This window comes from Mya arenaria, chromosome 13, assembly GCF_026914265.1.
Source record: "Mya arenaria isolate MELC-2E11 chromosome 13, ASM2691426v1".
Taxonomy (NCBI): Eukaryota; Metazoa; Mollusca; class Bivalvia; order Myida; family Myidae; genus Mya; species Mya arenaria.
The window spans coordinates 67,890,942-67,911,399 of record NC_069134.1 but is presented as its reverse complement, the minus strand read 5'-3'; the positions used below and the strand labels follow the sequence as shown (position 1 = coordinate 67,911,399).

General features: G+C 35.3%; 1 protein-coding gene across 1 annotated transcript in view; it reads left to right on the top strand.

The window, feature by feature from the left end:
• The window catches only part of LOC128214093 (general transcription factor 3C polypeptide 3-like), a 47,852-nt gene that overhangs the window by 19,040 nt on the left and 8,354 nt on the right, over positions 1–20,458 (top strand). The window contains exons 12-24 of the mRNA XM_052920345.1: positions 3,061–3,148; positions 3,429–3,575; positions 8,996–9,176; positions 9,387–9,418; positions 10,490–10,610; positions 11,263–11,355; positions 12,008–12,084; positions 13,448–13,558; positions 14,397–14,483; positions 16,173–16,271; positions 16,765–16,840; positions 17,170–17,294; positions 20,259–20,346. Of these exons, the coding sequence (XP_052776305.1) occupies positions 3,061–3,148; positions 3,429–3,575; positions 8,996–9,176; positions 9,387–9,418; positions 10,490–10,610; positions 11,263–11,355; positions 12,008–12,084; positions 13,448–13,558; positions 14,397–14,483; positions 16,173–16,271; positions 16,765–16,840; positions 17,170–17,294; positions 20,259–20,346 (1,325 nt within the window). The remainder of the gene's footprint in view (positions 1–3,060; positions 3,149–3,428; positions 3,576–8,995; positions 9,177–9,386; positions 9,419–10,489; positions 10,611–11,262; positions 11,356–12,007; positions 12,085–13,447; positions 13,559–14,396; positions 14,484–16,172; positions 16,272–16,764; positions 16,841–17,169; positions 17,295–20,258; positions 20,347–20,458) is intronic.

Sequence of the window (20,458 nt, the reverse complement as noted above, 5' to 3'; positions counted from 1 at the left end):
AATGCCTTCAAATCAGTCACATAAGGTAACTCGCTAAAAATTCTCAATGGATAGGAAAACTGATGAAAAACTCATTTTCTTAAAACGTTAGTAATGCTTCTAGCCATAAAACATCTCTTTAAAACTAAAATATGAAAATCAGCGATCTGATCTTTTGTCAGCAGTCTTATATCACTGGTTTCCAGACATTTACACAAAAACTGGCTTATTCCCAGACAAGAAATTAAAAAAAGTTGACAGAAAGGTAAATCTGTGAGTGTACAGCTTTAAACTAAAAATCAAAATCAGCTCACCTTATTCAGGTCTGTTTCTGCACAAAGTGTACATACAAACTCCTCCTTGTCACTTCCTGAGAGAGAGACAGAGTTCTCAGCCATTTTTAAATGGTGTTGTTGAGACTGTGCCTCGAAACAGGAAGAAATGAAGTTATTAATTTGAAGCTATCTAATTTATAGATAAAAGATAAAGTCACAATTGATGGGGTTATTACCTTGATCATATTTTATCAATATAGATGTCATCATGCAGTGTATCTAACAAGTAAATGTTATATGTATAATTAAATATAAGATATATTGTTTGATATCTTCAGTACTTCAACTTTAATCAGGTCTATGAAAAGGGTTATGTTTGACCTAATCTGTGGATGCGAGGAATGTTTATCGACATGTTTATAGCCATTAAGAAACTTTAAACTATGAAATATTGTAACACATGAAACATACACTGTATTGTTATGGCTACACCCTACTTTATTATACCCCGACAAATGAAGTTTGAAGGGGGTATATTGGAGTCACCCTGTGGTCGGTCGGTCCGTTGCAATTTACCTTGTCCAGAGTATAACTTAAAAACTACTGGATGGAATTGGATTAAACTCCATACAATGGTAGAGCATAATGAGAGGAAGTGCAGTGTACAATAACCATAACTCTATTTTTGCCTATTACTGAGTTATTGCTATTTGTTACTTTTTTTGTCTGGAGTATAATATATACTTGAAAAGTACTGGATGGTATTGATTGGAACTTAATACAATGGTAAAGCACAATGAGAGAAAGTGCAGTGTTCAAGAACCATAACTCTACTTTAGCTAATTACTGAGTTATTGCCATTTATTTGTTGTTTTTTTGCTGTCATTTTTATTTCCAGACATTAACTTGCAAACAACTAGATGGAATTTATTAAAACTTAATTCAATGGTTAAGCACAATGAGAGGAAGTGCAGTGCACAAGAACCATAACTCTATTTCAGCTCATTACAGAGTGACTGCCCTTGATTACTTTTTCTTGTCCGGAGCATAACTTGAAAACTATTGGATGGAATTTAATAAAACTTCATACAGTGATAGATCATAATGAGAGGGAGTGCAATGTACAGGAACCGCAATTCTATTTCAGCTCATTACAGAGTTACTCCCCTTTGTTACTTTTTCTTGTCCGGAGCATAACTTGAAAACTATTGGGTGGAATTTAATAAAACTTCATACAGTGAAAGATCATAATGAGAGGAAGTGCAGTGTTCAGGAACTGCAATTCTTTTTCAGCTAATTACAGAGTTACTGCCCTTTGTTACTTTTTCTTGTCCGGAGCATAACTTGAAAACTACCGGATGGAATTTAATAAAACTTCATACAGTGATAGATCATAATGAGAGGAAGTGCAGTGTTCAGGAACTGCAATTCTTTTTCAGCCAATTACAGAGTGACTGCCCTGGATTACTTTTTCTTGTCCGGAGCATAACTTGAAAATTATTGGATGGAATCTAATAAAACTTCATACAGTGATAGATCATAATGAGAGGAAGTGCAGTGTACAGGAACCGCAATTCTATTTCAGCTCATTACAGAGTTATTGCCCTTTGTTACTTTTTCTTGTCCGGAGCATAACTTGAAAACTATTGGATGGAATTTAATAAAACTTCATACAGTGATAGATCATAATGAGAGGAAGTGCAGTGTACAGGAACTGCAATTCTATTTCAGCCAATTACAGAGTTACTGCCCTTCGTTACTTTTTTCTTGTCCGGAGCATAACTTGAAAACTATTGGATGGAATTTAATAATACTTCAAACAGTGAAAGATCATAATGAGAGGAAGTGCAGTGTACGGGAACTGCAATTATATTTTAGCCAATTACAGAGTTATTGCCCTTTGTTACTTATTTCTTGTCTGGAGTATAACTTGAAAACTACCTGATGGAATGTAATAAAACTTTATACAATGGTACAGCACAATGAGAAAGAGTTCAGTGTACATGAATCATTACACTATTTTAGCAAATTACAGAGTTATTGCCTTTTTCTGTGTTTTTTTTTGGTCAAACTTTTGTCCGCACAGTAACTTGAAAACTACTAGATGGAATTTCATAAAACTTCATACAATGATAAATCATAATGAGAGGCGGCATTCGGGGGTATTAATCACCTTCAGTGATGGCTCTAGTTTCTACTGGCACAGAATTAACATGGAATATATCTTAATTATTTAATAACAGCTTATACAAAAGATGTAGTTAACTATTTTAGCATCATTTTATTGATTTCCCTCATGGTTTAGATTCTATTTAATAAAGCAAGAAAGCAGATCAACTTAAAAAGTTTGGAAACATTCTTTACAGTCAATTGCCTTTAGTAATACTAAAAAAACACTCCCAAAACTTATTGGAAACAAAGACATGCCAAGTCCAAAAATCTTATTTTTTAGTGATCTTTATAACAATGAAATAACAAAAGATTGATATACATGTTCTCCAAAATTGACGTCTTGATGCTATTGTATTTATATAACTATGCTTACCAGGGGTGTGCTCCAGGATTCAATATAAGGTGGCAACTTCAGGGGGATGTGCATGTGCTCCCTCCTTAGGATTTTTTTTGTGGGGCTGGTGGGCTGGGCGGCGATTTTGAGTAAATGGTGCATTCTGGTGTAATTAATGATTTTTTTAATCATATTGACATGAACTGTTCACTTGAAAAAGAGGGGCCCAGGCCACCACCAACTCTGGATCCCCTGGTTCTAAGTGTCATTGTTGAGAGACTGTGTTATATTACATTCCAGTATAGAGGTTCCGGAGATGTTACCCATTGACCTGCGGGCAAAACTGGCCATCTGTCTCATCCACTTAAAGCACGAGAAACTTGTTAAGGTATAAAACCACAACTTATAATCAATGCACACATCACAAAGTCATGGTGCTTCTTGCTTAAATCTCTGTGCAATATCCTAGTTGAATTCATCAATGTATAAGCTTAATGCAAATTTAGAGTTTTTTGAGAACATTTTTACAAGGCTTATGGCCGAATTCACAATCAGATTCTGTTATATTAGCTTGTCTTGTTTTTTGAAGAAGTCCAAATGTTTAAGCCTTGGTAGTGTAAAAACTTTCATCAGTGTGCCACATCTCAAAAAAAGTCTTCTTTTTTCAGGCCATAATACAGCCCCTGTTGGAGGAGGATGTGGAGTCAAATGGTGACCTTTACCTTGACCTTGCCGAGGCCTTCATAGACAACAGCTTCCACAAGCAGGCCGTGCCCCTTCTCAAGAAACTTACACACTCAAAAAACTACAACCTGGTACATTGATGCATATTGAGTCTTATTACAAAAATGAAAAAAGTTACAGCAATCAATTGTGGAAGTTACAAAATACTGTTCATTTCTCAATGCTTTTAATATTGCAACACTAAGTAAGCTGCAATTGAACATGAAGGCTTGCAATGATTTCTTATGCTCAGCTTAATCCTTGTTTCTTTGAAATTCAGGGGGCAGTTAAAATGTTGAAAGTTGTAAAACTGGCTTGTCTTGTAAGTAAATAATATATAAAATGTGGTAGTCCACACAACTGTTTGGCTGAGGTTTGGGGAATGTCTCAAGATCTTTTATTACAACAAGGGGGCAGTTCAACCTTACAAGACAGTTAAACTAACACCCGTTCACAAAAACATTAACAATTGTGCTGTTTCCATAGGCTGCAGTGTAACTGAGGTACGGGGAATGTCTCAAGATCTTTTATTACAACAAGGGGGCAGTTCAACCTTACAAGACAGTTCAGGGATGATAAAATTCCGGATTAATCCGGAATTCCGGATTTAAGGCCTCACGGATCGATTTTGAGATTAATGTAAATCCGTTGAGTTTTTTCTAGGGGGGAGGGGTACAGGGAGCGAATCGAGCTCAGTTCGAACAATATGGGTACGAAAGGTGAGTTTTCCGGAAGCGTAAAGTCGGAAATTAACGAACCTATTTACGTCTTGGCAATCGAGCTATATGATTGGTTAAGATAGCATCCGGTGATTACGGAAATTACCGATGGGACTAGAAGACAGTATCCGGATGGTGGAGGTTATATGGGAGACGTTTTCTCATTATTCAATGATAGAGGGGATTCAAAAATGGATAATGTCGTAAAATGACTTATTTGCTACATAATGGTTTAAAGCTGTCTATGGGTATAAGATAACTATATGGGAAGCAGTTTTGATAGTTTTGATATATCTTGGCCGTGATTACTAATATGATTACTATATTGAAACAAAGTGTTGACTATATGGGAGTCAGTTTTGGTAAAAAAGAAAATCCTTACTATATGGGAACCAGTTTTGGTAACTCAACGAATATATAATCATATAACATAAGACAGTTGATAAAAAGGATTCAGTGTTTGTTAAATGCAATTTATGGGTATACAATTACTATAAGGGAGTCAGTTTTGGTGAACTGCAATTTATGGGTATACAATTACTATATGGGAGTCAGTTTTGGTGAACTGCAATTTATGGGTATACAATTACTATAAGGGAGTCAGTTTTGGTGAACTGCAATTTATGGGTATACAATTACTATAAGGGAGTCAGTTTTGGTTAAATGCAATTTATGGGTATACAATTACTATATGGGAGTCAGTTTTGGTTAAATGCAATTTATGGGTATACAATTACTATATGGGAGTCAGTTTTGGTTAAATGCAATTTATGGGTATACAATTACTATATGGGAGTCAGTTTTGGTTAAATGCAATTTATGGGTATACAATTACTATAAGGGAGTCAGTTTTGGTTAACTGTAATTTATATGTATACGATTACTATAAGGGAGTCAGTTTTGGTGAACTGCAATTTATGGGTATACAATTACTATAAGGGAGTCAGTTTTGGTTAACTGTAATTTATATGTATACGATTACTATATGGAAGTCAGTTTTGGTTAACTGCAATTTATGGGTATACAATTACTATATGGGAGTCAGTTTTGGTTAAATGCAATTTATGGGTATACAATTACTATAAGGGAGTCAGTTTTGGTTAAATGCAATTTATGGGTATACAATTACTATATGGGAGTCAGTTTTGGTTAAATGTAATTTACAGGTATACAATTACTATAGGGAGTCAGTTTTGGTTAAATGTAAAAAAATTATGGGTATACAATTACTATAAGGGAGTCAGTTTTGGTTAACTGTAATTTATATGTATACGATTACTATATGGAAGTCAGTTTTGGTTAACTGCAATTTATGGGTATACAATTACTATATGGGAGTCAGTTTTGGTTAAATGCAATTTATGGGTATACAATTACTATAAGGGAGTCAGTTCTGGTTAACTGCAATTTATGGGTATACAATTACTATAAGGGAGTCAGTTTTGGTTAAATGCAATTTATGGGTATACAATTACTATATGGGATTCAGTTTTGGTTAACTGCAATTTATGGGTATACAATTACTATATTTGATCCAGTTTCTGCATCTCTACTGTAGGCTAGGCATTGAACGCACGTTACAATGAACAGCTATAATGATATATCTACAAAATTTAATGAACCGAAACTGAATCCCCTTTAGTCAGTCGGAAGTCAACTGTTCATTTCAATATGCATTCAATGCCTAGAGGTATCAAAACTGGATCCCATATAGCATTGATGCTTTACTCATGAAATGCAATTGCATTTAACCAAAACATGATCCTTTTAAGTCTACTGTCCAATTTAAAATGAATATGCGTTTGTTCTGTTATCAAAACTGGATCCCATATACAGAGGAAAATGTGTTTTTACCAAAACGGGATCCCTTACCGTCAACTGTTCGTTTCATTATAATGCTCACGGTTTAGAGATATCAAAACTGGATCCCATATAAAGTAATGCTACACACATACAATGCAATTAACCAAAACTGAATCCCTTTTAGTCAGTTAAGTCAACTGTGTATTTCAATATGTTTTCACTGCCTAAGGATATCAAGCCTGGATCCATCTAGTAGATTAATACCCATACATTTATGTTGCAAAAATGCAATTAACCAAAACTAAATCCCTTACAGTCAGTTGCGTCAACTGTTCATTTCAATGTGCGTTCATTGCCTAGCCTACAGTAGAGATGCCCAAACTGGATCCCATATAGTAATTGTATACCTATAAATTGCATTTAACCATAACTGAATCCTTAATCAACTGTCTAGTGTAATATAACTTTATAATTTTTGTTGAGTTATCAAAACTGAATCCCATATAGTTTTTTTTACTATACGGGGGTCAGTTGAAAGTCATTTTCATTTTTTGTTTATTATTTTTTTATAAAAACTTTAGCCTTATTGAAGTGTGCAATTGACTAAAATGGATCCAGTTTCGGTTTATCGCCTTATCTGCCAAAATATATAATTGGATACAATTTGGATAACTATAACCTTTGTTATAAAATGAAGGCATTTAGTTTAAAGTAAGAGCATATTTAATAATTATAACTCCACAACAGCCATCGTACTATTATAATATTAACTATAGCAGTCCTATCGGAAAGTGATTGCAAATACCGGGTACCGGTAACCGTGCTTTTGCACCGCCCTTCAGAACGATTTACGTTAACCAAGATCGAATCCCCAAAATATTCGATTTCGTTTCCCATATAACACTTACCTATCCGGATGGTCGTATCCGGATATGACAGACGACGAAGACGAATAAACGGGTATTGGAAAATTGGAAAAAAAACGACCACCACCAACTTCTAAAAACATCGATTCGTCGATTTAAAGGGTATATTTGCCATTTTTTTTAAGAGAAATTCCCGAAACGTTTCTATTTAAGTTAATAGAAAGTGATCAAACTGATTATGAATTTTGCGCATGTAGCATTATTTCGGACATCCCGATTCGGATTGTGTCATAATAATCGATTTTTATTTTACAAATTTTATTTGGCCGATTGAAGTTTACGCTGTAAACCGTTTCTTTATTATTCTCATAATGTTTGAACCATTGTTCTCAATAAGAAGTGGCTGTTGACCATAATGGGAGGTTCAAATGAAAATTGGTTTGGTTCAAATTTAAACAAAAAAAATGAATAAATATTTTGTAGTAGTAATACATATTACGTAGAGGCAGTCATTTTATTTTCTATTTGAGACAGTTCAACAAAACTTCTTGAGGACCCAGTTTGAGTGAGATTTAAATTCTATAGTTGTAATTTGTATTTCCAGTTATGTTGATGGTTACAAAAGTCAGGGATGAACAGACACCTCAGCCAGTGCATCCAGTTATTCCTGTCAATGACTGACAATTTAATCCAGAGACCATGATACTTGGATTTATGGCTGAACATGCTCCCTGGCACCACAGTAGTGTGTCTTACTTAAGACACTTGCCAAAGATACAAAAGCTCTCAGCGAATTAAAACTTCAAAGGTGTACAGCATCATACTAGATGACTTACGGAGTGGCTAGCCATTTCAATGATGGACATGTGGAGGAGTTAATGGATCTCGGTTTTGTTTCAACTAAGACAAGTCAACAAACACAATGAGAAAACTGTTGCAGCTATTTTTCTGCTATAGAGAAAAAAATAGTGTTGAGACATTTGGCCTCCTTAAAAATCACTAGGGCTGATTCTGAATCAATTTTCATAGAATTTGAAAGTCTGTTTGAGAGACTTGAACTGCCGTGGGATAATCTAGTTTGTATTCTACTGGACTCATGTAACACCATGAGGGGAAATAATCTGGCTTAGGGACCAGAATACGTCAAAGTCCACCATGTCCACAACGGCTACGCTGCCAAAGCATTTAAGTCCCGTTTGGATATTACTTGGAATAATATATATAATAATTAATAACACTATATTCTCATCAAATGTGCAGAAAATGGAATAAATACTCTTTTTATGATACATAAAAATTGAATAATTAACACTTTTACAATAAACATTTGCAAGCATCATAATCGATATGTTGTTCATTATTATAAATCAAACATCCCACAGTGTAGACTGTTCATACACAAGCATTTGATCATAGCCAGTTGAGTTTTATGGGAAGTGGACAACTGAACCAAAATGTCAGGTACATGTCTAATGCCTGTGACTTCAGGTAAAATAAAGTAAATTTAACTTTGTTTAAAGACAAAGGTGTTAAACTTCACTGCTAAGATTCCTGATAATTGTTTTGATTGTGGATGTCTCATGTTGTACATAATTATATCTACCAAACCGAAAGGTGTACTCCTTGAACACTATTCTAAGGCAAAAAAGGGTATTAGAATCCCTAAAATACGGAAAGCTTCGGGGGGCTTCGCCCCCCCTTGTCCCCCCACCAGGGCTTTGCCCTGGACCCATCGGGGGCCTTCGGCGGCCCCCTGAACCCCACGCAGACATTTTCAGGATTGGCAACTTGGCTCTGTTATCATCCCTGTCAGTTAAACTAACACCCGTTCACAAAAACATTAACAATTGTGCTGTTTCCATAGGCTGCAGTGTAGCTGAGGTACGGGGAATGTCTCAAGATCTTTTATTACAACAAGGGGGCAGTTCAACCTTACAAGACAGTTAAACTAGCACCATTTCACAAAAACATTAACAATTGTGCTGTTTCCATAGGCTGCAGTGTAGCTGAGGTACGGGGAATGTCTCAAGATCTTTTATTACAACAAGGGGGCAGTTCAACCTTACAAGACAGTTAAACTAGCACCATTTCACAAAAACATTAACAATTGTGTTGTTTGCACAGGCTGCAGTGTGGCTGAGGTACGGGGAATGTCTCAAGGTTCTCAATGACATCCAAGGGGCAGTTCAAGCTTACAAAATGGTAGTGAAACTGGCCCCTTCCCATATTGGAGCCAGAATGTCCCTATCAGCGCTACAACAACAGCTTGGCAAACATGAGGAAGCTTTGGAGACATTAGAACATGGTAAAGAATATTTTTGTTTGGAAATAACATATAAAAACAAGTATATCGAAACATGTGCAGAACACTTAATTCACACTTTCTGTTCTGAAAAACAAATAAATGGAGAGATTCTTTCATTAACCTAGTAAGTAATTGGATTCTTTTCTGTTTCCATGACTTGCTTACCTATTAATTTCTTACTCTGGTCATATATTATATTTTCTGTTACAGAGGAAGTTGAAGAGAGGAAATTAACCAAACAGGTAGAGTTTATAGTTGTTCATTATTCATTGCCCGAGTTTTCTAATATCTTCTTAAAACATCTCTTTCACCCACATTGTAATGTAATGAATAAAAGCCTTGTGGAAATCGTTTTTTTAATATTCTTTTGTGAAAAAAAAGTTTGTTGCAAAAGATCAGAAACGTGTTCTGCTATACCTTAGCCAACAAACAGAAAACCTTTAATCATCACTAAAAGTATTGTATATATGGGTTCAGTAAAAAATTGCATTTGATCCTCTCTGTCTGCTGAAGGAGGAACATTTAAAATAAAGAGCTGTTTGAGAGGCATTCTCAAGATACAAGATACAAGAATCTTTATTTGAAGTCATTTATATGATAACCGGGAACATTAGCTTAATGAGCTATTTTCCGACATGAATAACAAACATAAATAACTTATCAATACATAACAAGCATATAGTTTTAAACAGGAACAGTATTGGAACAAGTATTAACAAAAATCTGTTTGTTATTATATTTATGCATACAAGTCACAAAAAAGTCAGATGGATTAGAGCACTGAAAACAATAACATCAACTAGTTTTACCGGCTTCACATGCACCTGGTTCCACTAGTTGACATACCACTGACATTCTCTGCTAGTCTCTTAATACTGCGTAGTTGTATTAATGTGCCTGTCTTCAGTTCCCTGTTGGCAACATCCGCTTCTTCTGGGCAACGGCTACTATGCCAAAATTTCAGCGTTTCATCATTCTACAAAATTCTTTCAAGTTGAAATTTTGACCAGGGATTGCATTATTTAAATACAAGCAAATCTTAAATATTTTTCAAGTGTAGAAGCAGATAATGGCATATTCTTTTATAGGCAAGGAAATCATATCTTTTCTGTCCAATTTTTTTTTTAGTTATTTAGAACTTAATGTCACTAACTTGCTTGTTTACATCGGTTGTGACACGACTGGTGACCCATCTTGAGAACCCCTTTGAAGTCACGTGATTCCTCACCATGAGTTTTCATCATAAAATGGTATCAAAATGGTACAACTCAAGGTTGACTGAAATACTGTATTTGCCCCCTCTCTCACTCCAGGAGCAGCAGATGTTACTCCAGAAGTGTTCTCTGCTCCACTCCCAGGACAGACTTGATGAGCTTGTGATGACGGCCAAACAGCTTCTCTTCCAGGAGTGGAGGATGCTCGAGGCTGAAGACAGTAGGTGACCGGCATTGCTCATGCATGTTATCAAACATGAGTTGTAACAATGATCGAGTTTAGGTTGCCGATAATCAATTGCCATATCTTTGAATCCATTACTGCCATTTGACTTGATTCACTATAAATATGAAAATATGGTTGAGAGAACAGTATAAATCCTTTAGTATTCTGCTAAAAAGCTAAATCATATCATTTCATTTAATTTTTTAGTACATTAATTAAAGTAGACAGTTTTAATTTGATTGCATAATCAAAAATTGATTGAAATAGCTTAAACCCATTATTTCCGACTATTGGTTGTCATTTTAGACAAATTTCAATATTGGTACAGGGGTATTAATTATATGTTTGTAAATTTTTTGACATTCAGAACAATAACAGAAAATCTTCATCTATTTGCTATGCTTTTGTTTTGGTGCAGATATAACATACAATTGAGATAAAGCTTGAATTGGAATACGACTGCCCTCGATGATTACCTTCTTAATTTAACATAAGAATATATTGCATCCTAAGTCCACATCCAATAATTGTTTGTCCATGGTTATCATTTGACCATTAAATCTCTTCATTAGTTACACTGTTATGAATATTTATATCTGGGTTGTTGGGCGTGGTGGAAATTATGGAATGTTTTCACTGTTTTCAGTGACTAACATGCAGGCGATCAGGACGTACAAGCACAGGAAGGACAGCATCATATCACACTTCACCTCCAAGGGAAAGGAGTCGGCCAAGTTTTGTAAGCTACCCATCATTATCATTGTATTCAGTGGATTAATATGCTGTCCAAAGTTTCTTCTTTTGTTTAAGCAAGAAATGTAACTATCAGTGTAATTCTTTTATTCAAGTGAAGTGTTAAAAATAATTGTTAATTATTCAAACAAGGTGGACCAGCACTCCATTGATGAATGTATTCTATAGTTGTAAATCATGACTTAGTAATAAATTTGAAACATGAAAATGCTAAATGTCTCTGATATAAGTCAAACCATTTAGACAAATATGCATCATACATGTACATAAATAGGTAAATATCTAGGTCACATTTTTATCTTGTCTGTGTTTGAAAGAAAAAAGTCCAGGTAATGTCAAAGCTTTAGTTTTATTTTGCGTTCTTGTCAGGCAAAACTATAACTGTGGCCATAACTCCAAAAACTTTCAAGATATTCCAATAAAACTTGGCACACATGTGACCAGTGGAAAAACACACATGTACACAAAGGCCGATTACTCTACCTTTATTAATCATTGAGTTATGACTATAAATCAACTGAAGAAATACAGACCTACATGTAAACATAGGCATTTGCTCTGCATCACTGTTGTAATACAAGCTCATTCTTTATAATAAATTGTCGTTTAATTAAAATGAAGTTTGATTGCCATTTCAGACAGCTACATGTTCAGGTTACAGAACACTAACAAAGTGTTTGTGCCATTTCTTGACCTGTTCAAGATGTTTGTCAAGGTATGTAAAATCTTTCATTTAAATCATATATTCAGGAGACCGTTAAGTTTAAACTATTTAATTTTACAATGATTGTGAAACAAGCTACCGGTACAGTAAAACTGCGATCGCTCGAGGTCGCCAGGGACCGAGCCAAAACCTCGAGGGAACCGATGTTTCGAACGACCCGATTTTCAATTTTCCAGTTTGATATGAAATATCTTTCAGTGTATTTGAAGTTTGAAGTCGTCAAACAGACTGTTTACCAAGACACCGATTATGTGTTGCGTTGTGGAAATCGCTAATATGTTCAAAGTTTGTCTTAAAAACAATAAATGAATAAATAGAAATGCTTATTTTAACAAAAAAGCACATTTTCGTAACAAGCAACATTTGTATCACAGTACATATTGTGGCATTAGTCAGATTTAAGTTTCGCAAAATCAAGGATTGTTGATTGGCGCATCTTGTGACAAGATGTCGGTTTCGCGAAACTGCTCAATCCGATGTTGAATTGATATGGTAGTGTTTTATTCATATTTTTATTACTCATTTAAATTTCTCACAATTGACTTCTTATCAGTAACTTCTCATAATTATCATCTCAAATGCCCATATCAACTAATATCGGTCATGCGTTAACAATGAAGAACGGTTTTTCACACCTTATCAAATTGCCTTTCAACTGTCATTGCAATTTTTACAACTTTCAAAAATTTTAACACCTAGCAAATGTTTGTTTATTTTGGAACACGCGTTCGGGAAAAAGTGTGAAATTATGTCCTCGAGGGAGCCATAAGGTTTTGTGCACGATTTGTGTACTTGGGACCGAGGATATTGCTCGACTGCTCGACATAATTAGGTTTCGAGGCAGCGTGGGTATATTTTATATGAAAATAGAAGGAAAAAAGTTCGGGACCAAGCTCCGACCTCGAGGGAACGCCGGTTCTCGAGCGACCGCTTGTTCGAGGGAACGCAGTTTCACTGTATTACAACTTATATTAATCACTCTCGTTGGCACAATGTTGCGCGAGAGTGTGGTCTTGTGTTGTGGGGGAAACCGGAGAAAAAACACTTGTCCGGCTTGGTGACCACTAACCAAACTCACATGCGCCCAGGCCGGGAATCGAACCCGGGTCACCTTGGTGGGAAGTGAGTGTGCTAACCACTGCGCTAACCAGACACCCGGAGACCAATTTGTTTAATTCTCAAACTTAAATTTATGGATGGCACTGGAATTAAATTGCTCAAAATTGTTAAACTGATTTGACAATATTTTTTTTAAAGAGAATAATTGCTAAGCATTTTGATTGTTGATGCATTTTATTGAAAAAATCAGGATTGCTTTTAAAACAAAGTATACAATAAATGTTTACCCCTGTAGCTGAGTGATGCACTGATCAAGGCAGGGCGGGTGGAAGATTTTGAGGAAATCTCGTTGCTTGGGATGCTTTGTCCGACGTTCTTCTATTCCAGTGACTACAAGATACATCCGGTATGAAGTGGTTTAAAGATTTGTGGCTCACTTGCGTAGAAAATGCAAAAAAAACACTTTAAGCTTGGCTATATACGGTGTAACAACAGTCTTAAGATGTGAACATGATGTAAGCAATATGTGTGCATTACTGATTATTTATTTTTAGTTCTTTCAAGTGAACAGTTTCATTGTAAAGCGTTTGGAATAAAACTAAAATGTAAGATATGTTTTGGTATGTGATGTAAGAGGAAGACAAAATTTTAAGGAAATGTGGGAGATGTGCTAATAAACTTTTGCATTTCGCATAAAAAATTGCATTTCACTAGAGAAATTCCTGCATCAAGATTCATTATTTGGTTTAAATAAATGATACAATTTATTTTTTTAATCATTATTATCCACATTTCCCTAAAAATCTTCCATCCTGTAACATCGTGCACTCTTGTGCAGCCTGAGCACTCATGATGAGTTTGAAAGGGGTTGCATTGTCCACCACTGAGTAGATATACTTGAATATTGACAGTTCTGTCTAAACACAACAATATTTAGAGAACAAACACATTATTTTTATACAAGTATTATGCGATGAATAAAAACAAATAGATGCCAAATTGTGAACAAGTCCTATTAATGTACTTTCTAACATGAAAAATAGTAGTAAACATGATGTCTTCAATTTTCTGAAAGATGAACCTCAATTCTACTTTAACCCTAAACGAGTGTGGATAATAAATTGTTTTCTGTATTTAATTAGACAAGAATAAAAATGTTTTGCTTTCATTCCATTTCCTTGCAGTATATCATCTTACTGATAATATCACACACCCCTTATAATTATATTTATATTCTGTTTCAGGATTTTGAATGGCTTATTCTGACTTCATCAGTAATGATAAAAAATACTATGAAGGCATACACCTTTGGTCGACACATTGTGCTGGAGGTTGGTTCATACTGTTGTTGACCTATAATTTGTGACTTCCATCATGGGCTGAAATATAATAACCTTGAATGTAAGGTTCAGGGACCAAAGAAACATGACGATGCAAATGTTGTAATACTTGTCCTTGATTTCAGTCATTGTGATTGATATTTAGTATGAACAATTATTATGTCTCCCCCATTCATGGGGAGACATATTGTTTTTGCCCTGTCCGTCTGTCAGTCAGTCCGTCAGTCAGTCCAGCACTACGTCACACTTTGTTTCCGCTCAATAACTATAGAACACTTAGACCCATGAACTTCATACTTGGAATGCTAGTTGGTCATGACTAGTAGATGATCTCCATTGATTTTGGGGTCACTAGGTCATATGTCAAGGTCACCTTGACCTTGAGATGAAGAAACAGTTTCTGCTCAATAACTAAAGATCCTTTGGGTCCAGGAACTTTATACTTGGTATGCTAGTTGTTCATGATTAGAAGATGACCCCTAATGATTTTGAGATCAAAAGGTCAAAGGTCATGGTTATTTTCAGGTAAAAAAAACATATGTTGGCAGTGACCTTAAGCTTAAAAATAGTTTCTGCTCAATAACTAAAGAAAGCTTGTACCCAGGAACTTCATACTTGTTATGCTAGTTAGTCATGACTAGTAGATGACTCAAATTGATTTTGAGATCAGTAGGTCAAAGGTCAAGGTCACTGTGACCTTGAGGTGAAGAAACAGTTTCCCCTCACTAACTAAAGAAGGCTTGCACCCAGGAACTTCATACTTGTTATGCTAGTTGGTCATGACTAGTAGATGACTCAAATTGATTTTGAGATCAGTAGGTCAAAGGTCAAGGTCACTGTGACCATGAGGTGAAGAAACAGTTTCCCCTCACTAACTTAAGAAGGCTTACACCCAGGAACTTCATACTTGTTATGCTAGTTGGTCATGACTAGAAGATGACCCCTATTGATTTTGAGATCACTCAGTCAAAGGTCAAGGTTGCCATGACATTGAGGTGAAGAAACAGTTTCCTATCAATAACTAAAGATCCTTAGGGTCCAGGAACTTCATACTTGGTATACTAGTTGTTCATGACTAGTAGATGACCCCTATTGATTTTGAGATCAAAAGGTCAAGGTTACCATCACGTAAAAAAACAATATGTTGGCAGTGACCTTAAGCTTAAAAATGGTTTCTGATCAATAACTAAAGAATGCTTGTACCCAGGAACTTAATACTTAGTGTGCTAGTTGGTCATGACTAGTAGATGACTCCTATTGATGAAATTAATTCAGCATTTTGATATATGCTTAACTTATAAAAATATGATTTTATACAATTACTGGAGTTTGCTTCAGCTGGTTGGGCCGCAATGCTGTATAGCAAACTCTTGTGAAACGATATATAAGCCCTTTGTAATTTCCCTCCTTCATTGGGAGCACTTGTTCACAGCATTTCATAGAAGGTTATGATCTTAAATGAACTTTTAAAACCAACTGGACCTATTTGGGGAAATGGCTTAACCTTCACCTTATTATTCAGTTTTAACAAAATGTTCTTTTGAAAAGGATGGGCTTTGATAGGCAATGCTTTTTTGCAGGCCTACTTAAAAGTGTATTACTTTCTTTAATGATATCCACAGTTAAGTCGTTATTTAGCATCTTTTTTCCTTAATGTGTAGTATTTGCCCCCTTTTCCAGAATCTTGAGTGTCCCCAGGCGTGGAACATGTTTATGCAGGTGATTATGGTGTGTAATGATTCCCGCCACAACCGGTTTCTGCTTCGCAAAATCATACATGTACGTACCGAACTACATTGATTTCATGTTACTGATCTAGTCTTATTGATTCTTTTGGCTTGAAATAAAAACTGACGCAAGCATTTGGTTGTCACAGAGTTAAACATTAGTGTATTGTTAATGATACATATATAGATGCTTAACTTGTATAGATAGTGAAGAAAAGATGGTGAAAGTGGTCTTGTGAAATATGAGTTTGCTCCATTCAAGTGGTTTTGGTTTCAACCTCATGAGGGGAACCTTCTCCTGGTCTCTCAAATAGGTTGTCCAGTTAGTGCAGTGGTAACCGCACTCACTTCTCAAAAAGGCGACCTGGGTTCGTTTCAACTAAGTAGGACAACAATACTGGTTTCTTCCCAACTTTTTGTTGTTATTTTATTTGGATGCAATTTAAGGGCTCAGCGACAGACATTATTCCATAATAAATAGGAAAGAGATGGGTTGGGTTTTCCTTGTGTCGTAATTTCATATTGTTTAAATGTTTACCTGACAGGAGCCCAACAATATTTACCTGGGAATTATGAACGGGCACACCTCCATGGCAACTGGCTCATATAAACACTCTCTGGGTATGTAGGCATTCTTCAATAACAAACATTTGTCATAGAATTATTAGATATGATGCAAAATGTCCTTGATATTAGTTTTCAATCCTTTGCCTTTACTGTTAATAAGACAACTTTACTTGTATATAATATCATGTGCATGCATCTTACATGTACATTTGTTGTTACAAAGGATTATAGTAAGGCAAACTGATATTCTTTTAAAAAGTTCTTTATAAAGTTGTTGTAACATCCCTATGTATGAGGTATACTGTTATTATTTGCTTTTTAATATGAAAAAAACTATAGCCTATATATTAAAGTGTAAATTTCCATCAGTTCTTTCTATTCAGGAGAGTATGCGAATGTGTTCAAGCGTGTGCCGACAGATCCGATGTTGAGTCTGTGTATCGCCCTAGACTTCATCCACTGTGCTTCACAACGCTTCTCCGCTAAACGACAGTTCCTCATTGCACAGGTGACCATCACCCTATGACATCCATAATAAAACTCATTACACTGGTGACCTTCACCCTCTGACATCCATAATAAAACTCATTACACTGGTGACCTTCACCCTCTGACATCCATAATAAAACTCATTACACTGGTGACCTTCACCCTCTGACATCCATAATAAAACTCATTACACTGGTGACCTTCACCCTCTGACATCCATAATAAAACTCATTACATTGGTGACCTTCACCTTCTGACATCCATAATAAAACTCATTACACTGGTGACCTTCACCCTCTGACATCCATAATAAAACTCATTACACTGGTGACCTTCACCTTCTGACATCCATAATAAAACTCATTACATTGGTGACCTTCACCTTCTGACATCCATAATAAAACTCATTACACTGGTGACCTTCACCCTCTGACATCCATAATAAAACTCATTACACTGGTGACCTTCACCCTCTGACATCCATAATAAAATGCATAACCTTCATATTAGATTAATCAGCTGTTTTATTCTAGCTCCTATTAAGTGGTCTTTGAAATATAATGTAGTTTATAACTTCAATTCAATTACTTTCACTTTCACTTGGAATTTTAGCTTTACTATTTGAAGAATAAGGAGGGCTATACTACTCGCCCCGGTGTCTGCATTTGCATCAGCGTCGGTGTTCAGTTCAAGTTTAAAGGCAAATTGGCATTTTCAACTCCAATATTGCTCATTCAATTCACTTCATGCTTTACACAATTGTTCAGGAATATCACAAAATTAGGTTCCATAACTCCATATCATCCTTAATACCAATGATGACCCCTGATTGTCTTTGGAATATAGATTAAAGTTTTGAGGCACATTGTTTCAGGTTAAAGTTAAAGGGCAAGTTGGGATTTACACTAGTAACACCTATACCCTTCATTCAATTCAATTCATACCTCACACATGACGTCAGCTATCATAAAATTAGTTTACATAACTCCATATTTTCCTAAATACAAATTATGGCCCCTGTCAAAACCGGAGCCGAAAAATTTAGGTTCGTTAAGTATTTATAACATATATAAAGGTAAAAACAATAAAAAAAATGTATATAAGGCATATTTCGATAACTGTCTTGTATATTTCGATAATTATCGTCGTATATCGGTAATTTAGCGTATTTCAGTAAGTCCAGTATCCGCCATATTTGTTTTGACGATTTATTTTTTGGGATCGTGGAAATGGCAAAGGTCATTATAAACCATGCGATAATAATTTTATAGCAAACTGATATGTACTTCGTTGTTTATTTCAAGTAAATTTATACATTAGATATGCAAGAAAAGTAACAGTAGCACAGATAATAATACAGTTTTATTCCGTCAACCTGATGACGCTTTTCTTCAATTCGCCTTCATCGTCTTCTGACGGTGTATCGTAAAGAACAATGAAATAAGTCTTATAGTATGCTGAATGTTCTCAAAATGTCAACACCCTCAGATTAGTATTAAAACACGTGGTAAAGTGTGAACAAACAACCATATGGTATTACCATCGCAATAGATCGTTCTATTGATGTTTTTCTAATGACAGACAGCGTGAGTTTTTCACACCTTGGCACATTTGAAAAGATTTGATAGTGACAATAAAGCTACTTTGCGGTATGCACATTCCTTTATTATTATTTTAAAACAGTAACATACAACAAAATGTTTTGTAAAATATCGAAACGTTAAAATCGTGAACAATGTTTAATTGATATTTACCTCATATCTCGATTTTCCGTTGCCGTTATAACTTAATCCAGTTAAAGCGCTGACTCACATCGAGTTTTTGTGAGTAGCGTCCCTTTTGTAAAAAAGTAAACACTCATGTTTTGTTTTCAATTTATTTCTCAATAAATCATTTTAATGTAAACATTCAATATATTTCTGCGTGTGTTAACTTGCGTGATTGTACCTACTTCAGTTGTTCTCTTCGGTGGACACTGAGTATCAGTACTTACCATTACCCCGTTCGTCTCCGGTCCGACATTTTCGGCCTGAAATGGACTTGTGAAAAACAGATAAAATCCTAATAGCATAGAAAGGTCACAGGCAATGTTTAAGATGATAATCCGGGGTAAAAAGTGCGTCCTATGCATAATATAATATGGTAGGAATTTTAACGGCAAGTTGAGATTTTCACAACTTTATACACTCTTCATTCTATTGGCTTTATTCTTCACGCAGTTGTTAACAGCCATCACACAATAAAAACACTTATTTCCATGTTATCCTTTATACAATATATGGCCACATACTGTTGCCAAATTTGTTTTACAGGAAGTGTTTATGGAGACCTTACATGGACCTGCATTTATTGCCCCTAGGGTCAAGGTCAAGGTCACTGTCACCAAAATAAGAAAAATGGTTGATACTGAATAACTTTTATTAGGGTCAACATATTGTGACCAAACTTGGTTTGTAGGAAGAGCTTAATGAGGATTTCTTTGGAATTGCATTTAGAACTTCCAGTGTTAAGGTCAGGGTCAGTGTTACTAAAAATACAACAAAATGTTGAAACAGAATCTCACAACAAAGATTGAAGTTCATTGAAAATCCTGTTTTATTGCAATGCGGGTTTTCTTTTGTCTATTTAATTTGACTTTTCTCTTTATTGTTTTGGCAGGCACAAATTACATCATTATTGTATTCATATTTGAAACAAAGCAGCATATAGTTGAGCGTGCTCTCCTACGACAGCTCATGTTTTTTTTACTTTTTTTTCTTAATTTTTTTGACAGGCACATATTACTTCATTAATGCATTCATTTCTAAGACAAAGCAGCTTTTAGTCGAGATCTCTGTCCTATGGTAGCTCTTGTTTTATATGCATGACCAAAGGTTAATTAGATAGATAATTAAACAGAATTCATTTTCAATAAATTATATTTCTAATTTATTTACTGTCACAATTGAATGCTTGTCAATCCCATATTGTTATCTCGCTCCAGGGCATGGCATTCCTACACAACTACCTGGAACTGAGGGGCAAGTGTCAGGAGACATACTACAACCTCGGCCGCGCCCTACAGCAGATCAGTAAGTGTATAGGGTAGTGAATGGGAGGATCTTATAGTAGACTAAAGTGAAGTGAAGGATACTGTAGTAAAAGGTAGGGTAGCGAAGTGTACAGTGTAGTGAGGTGAAGTGT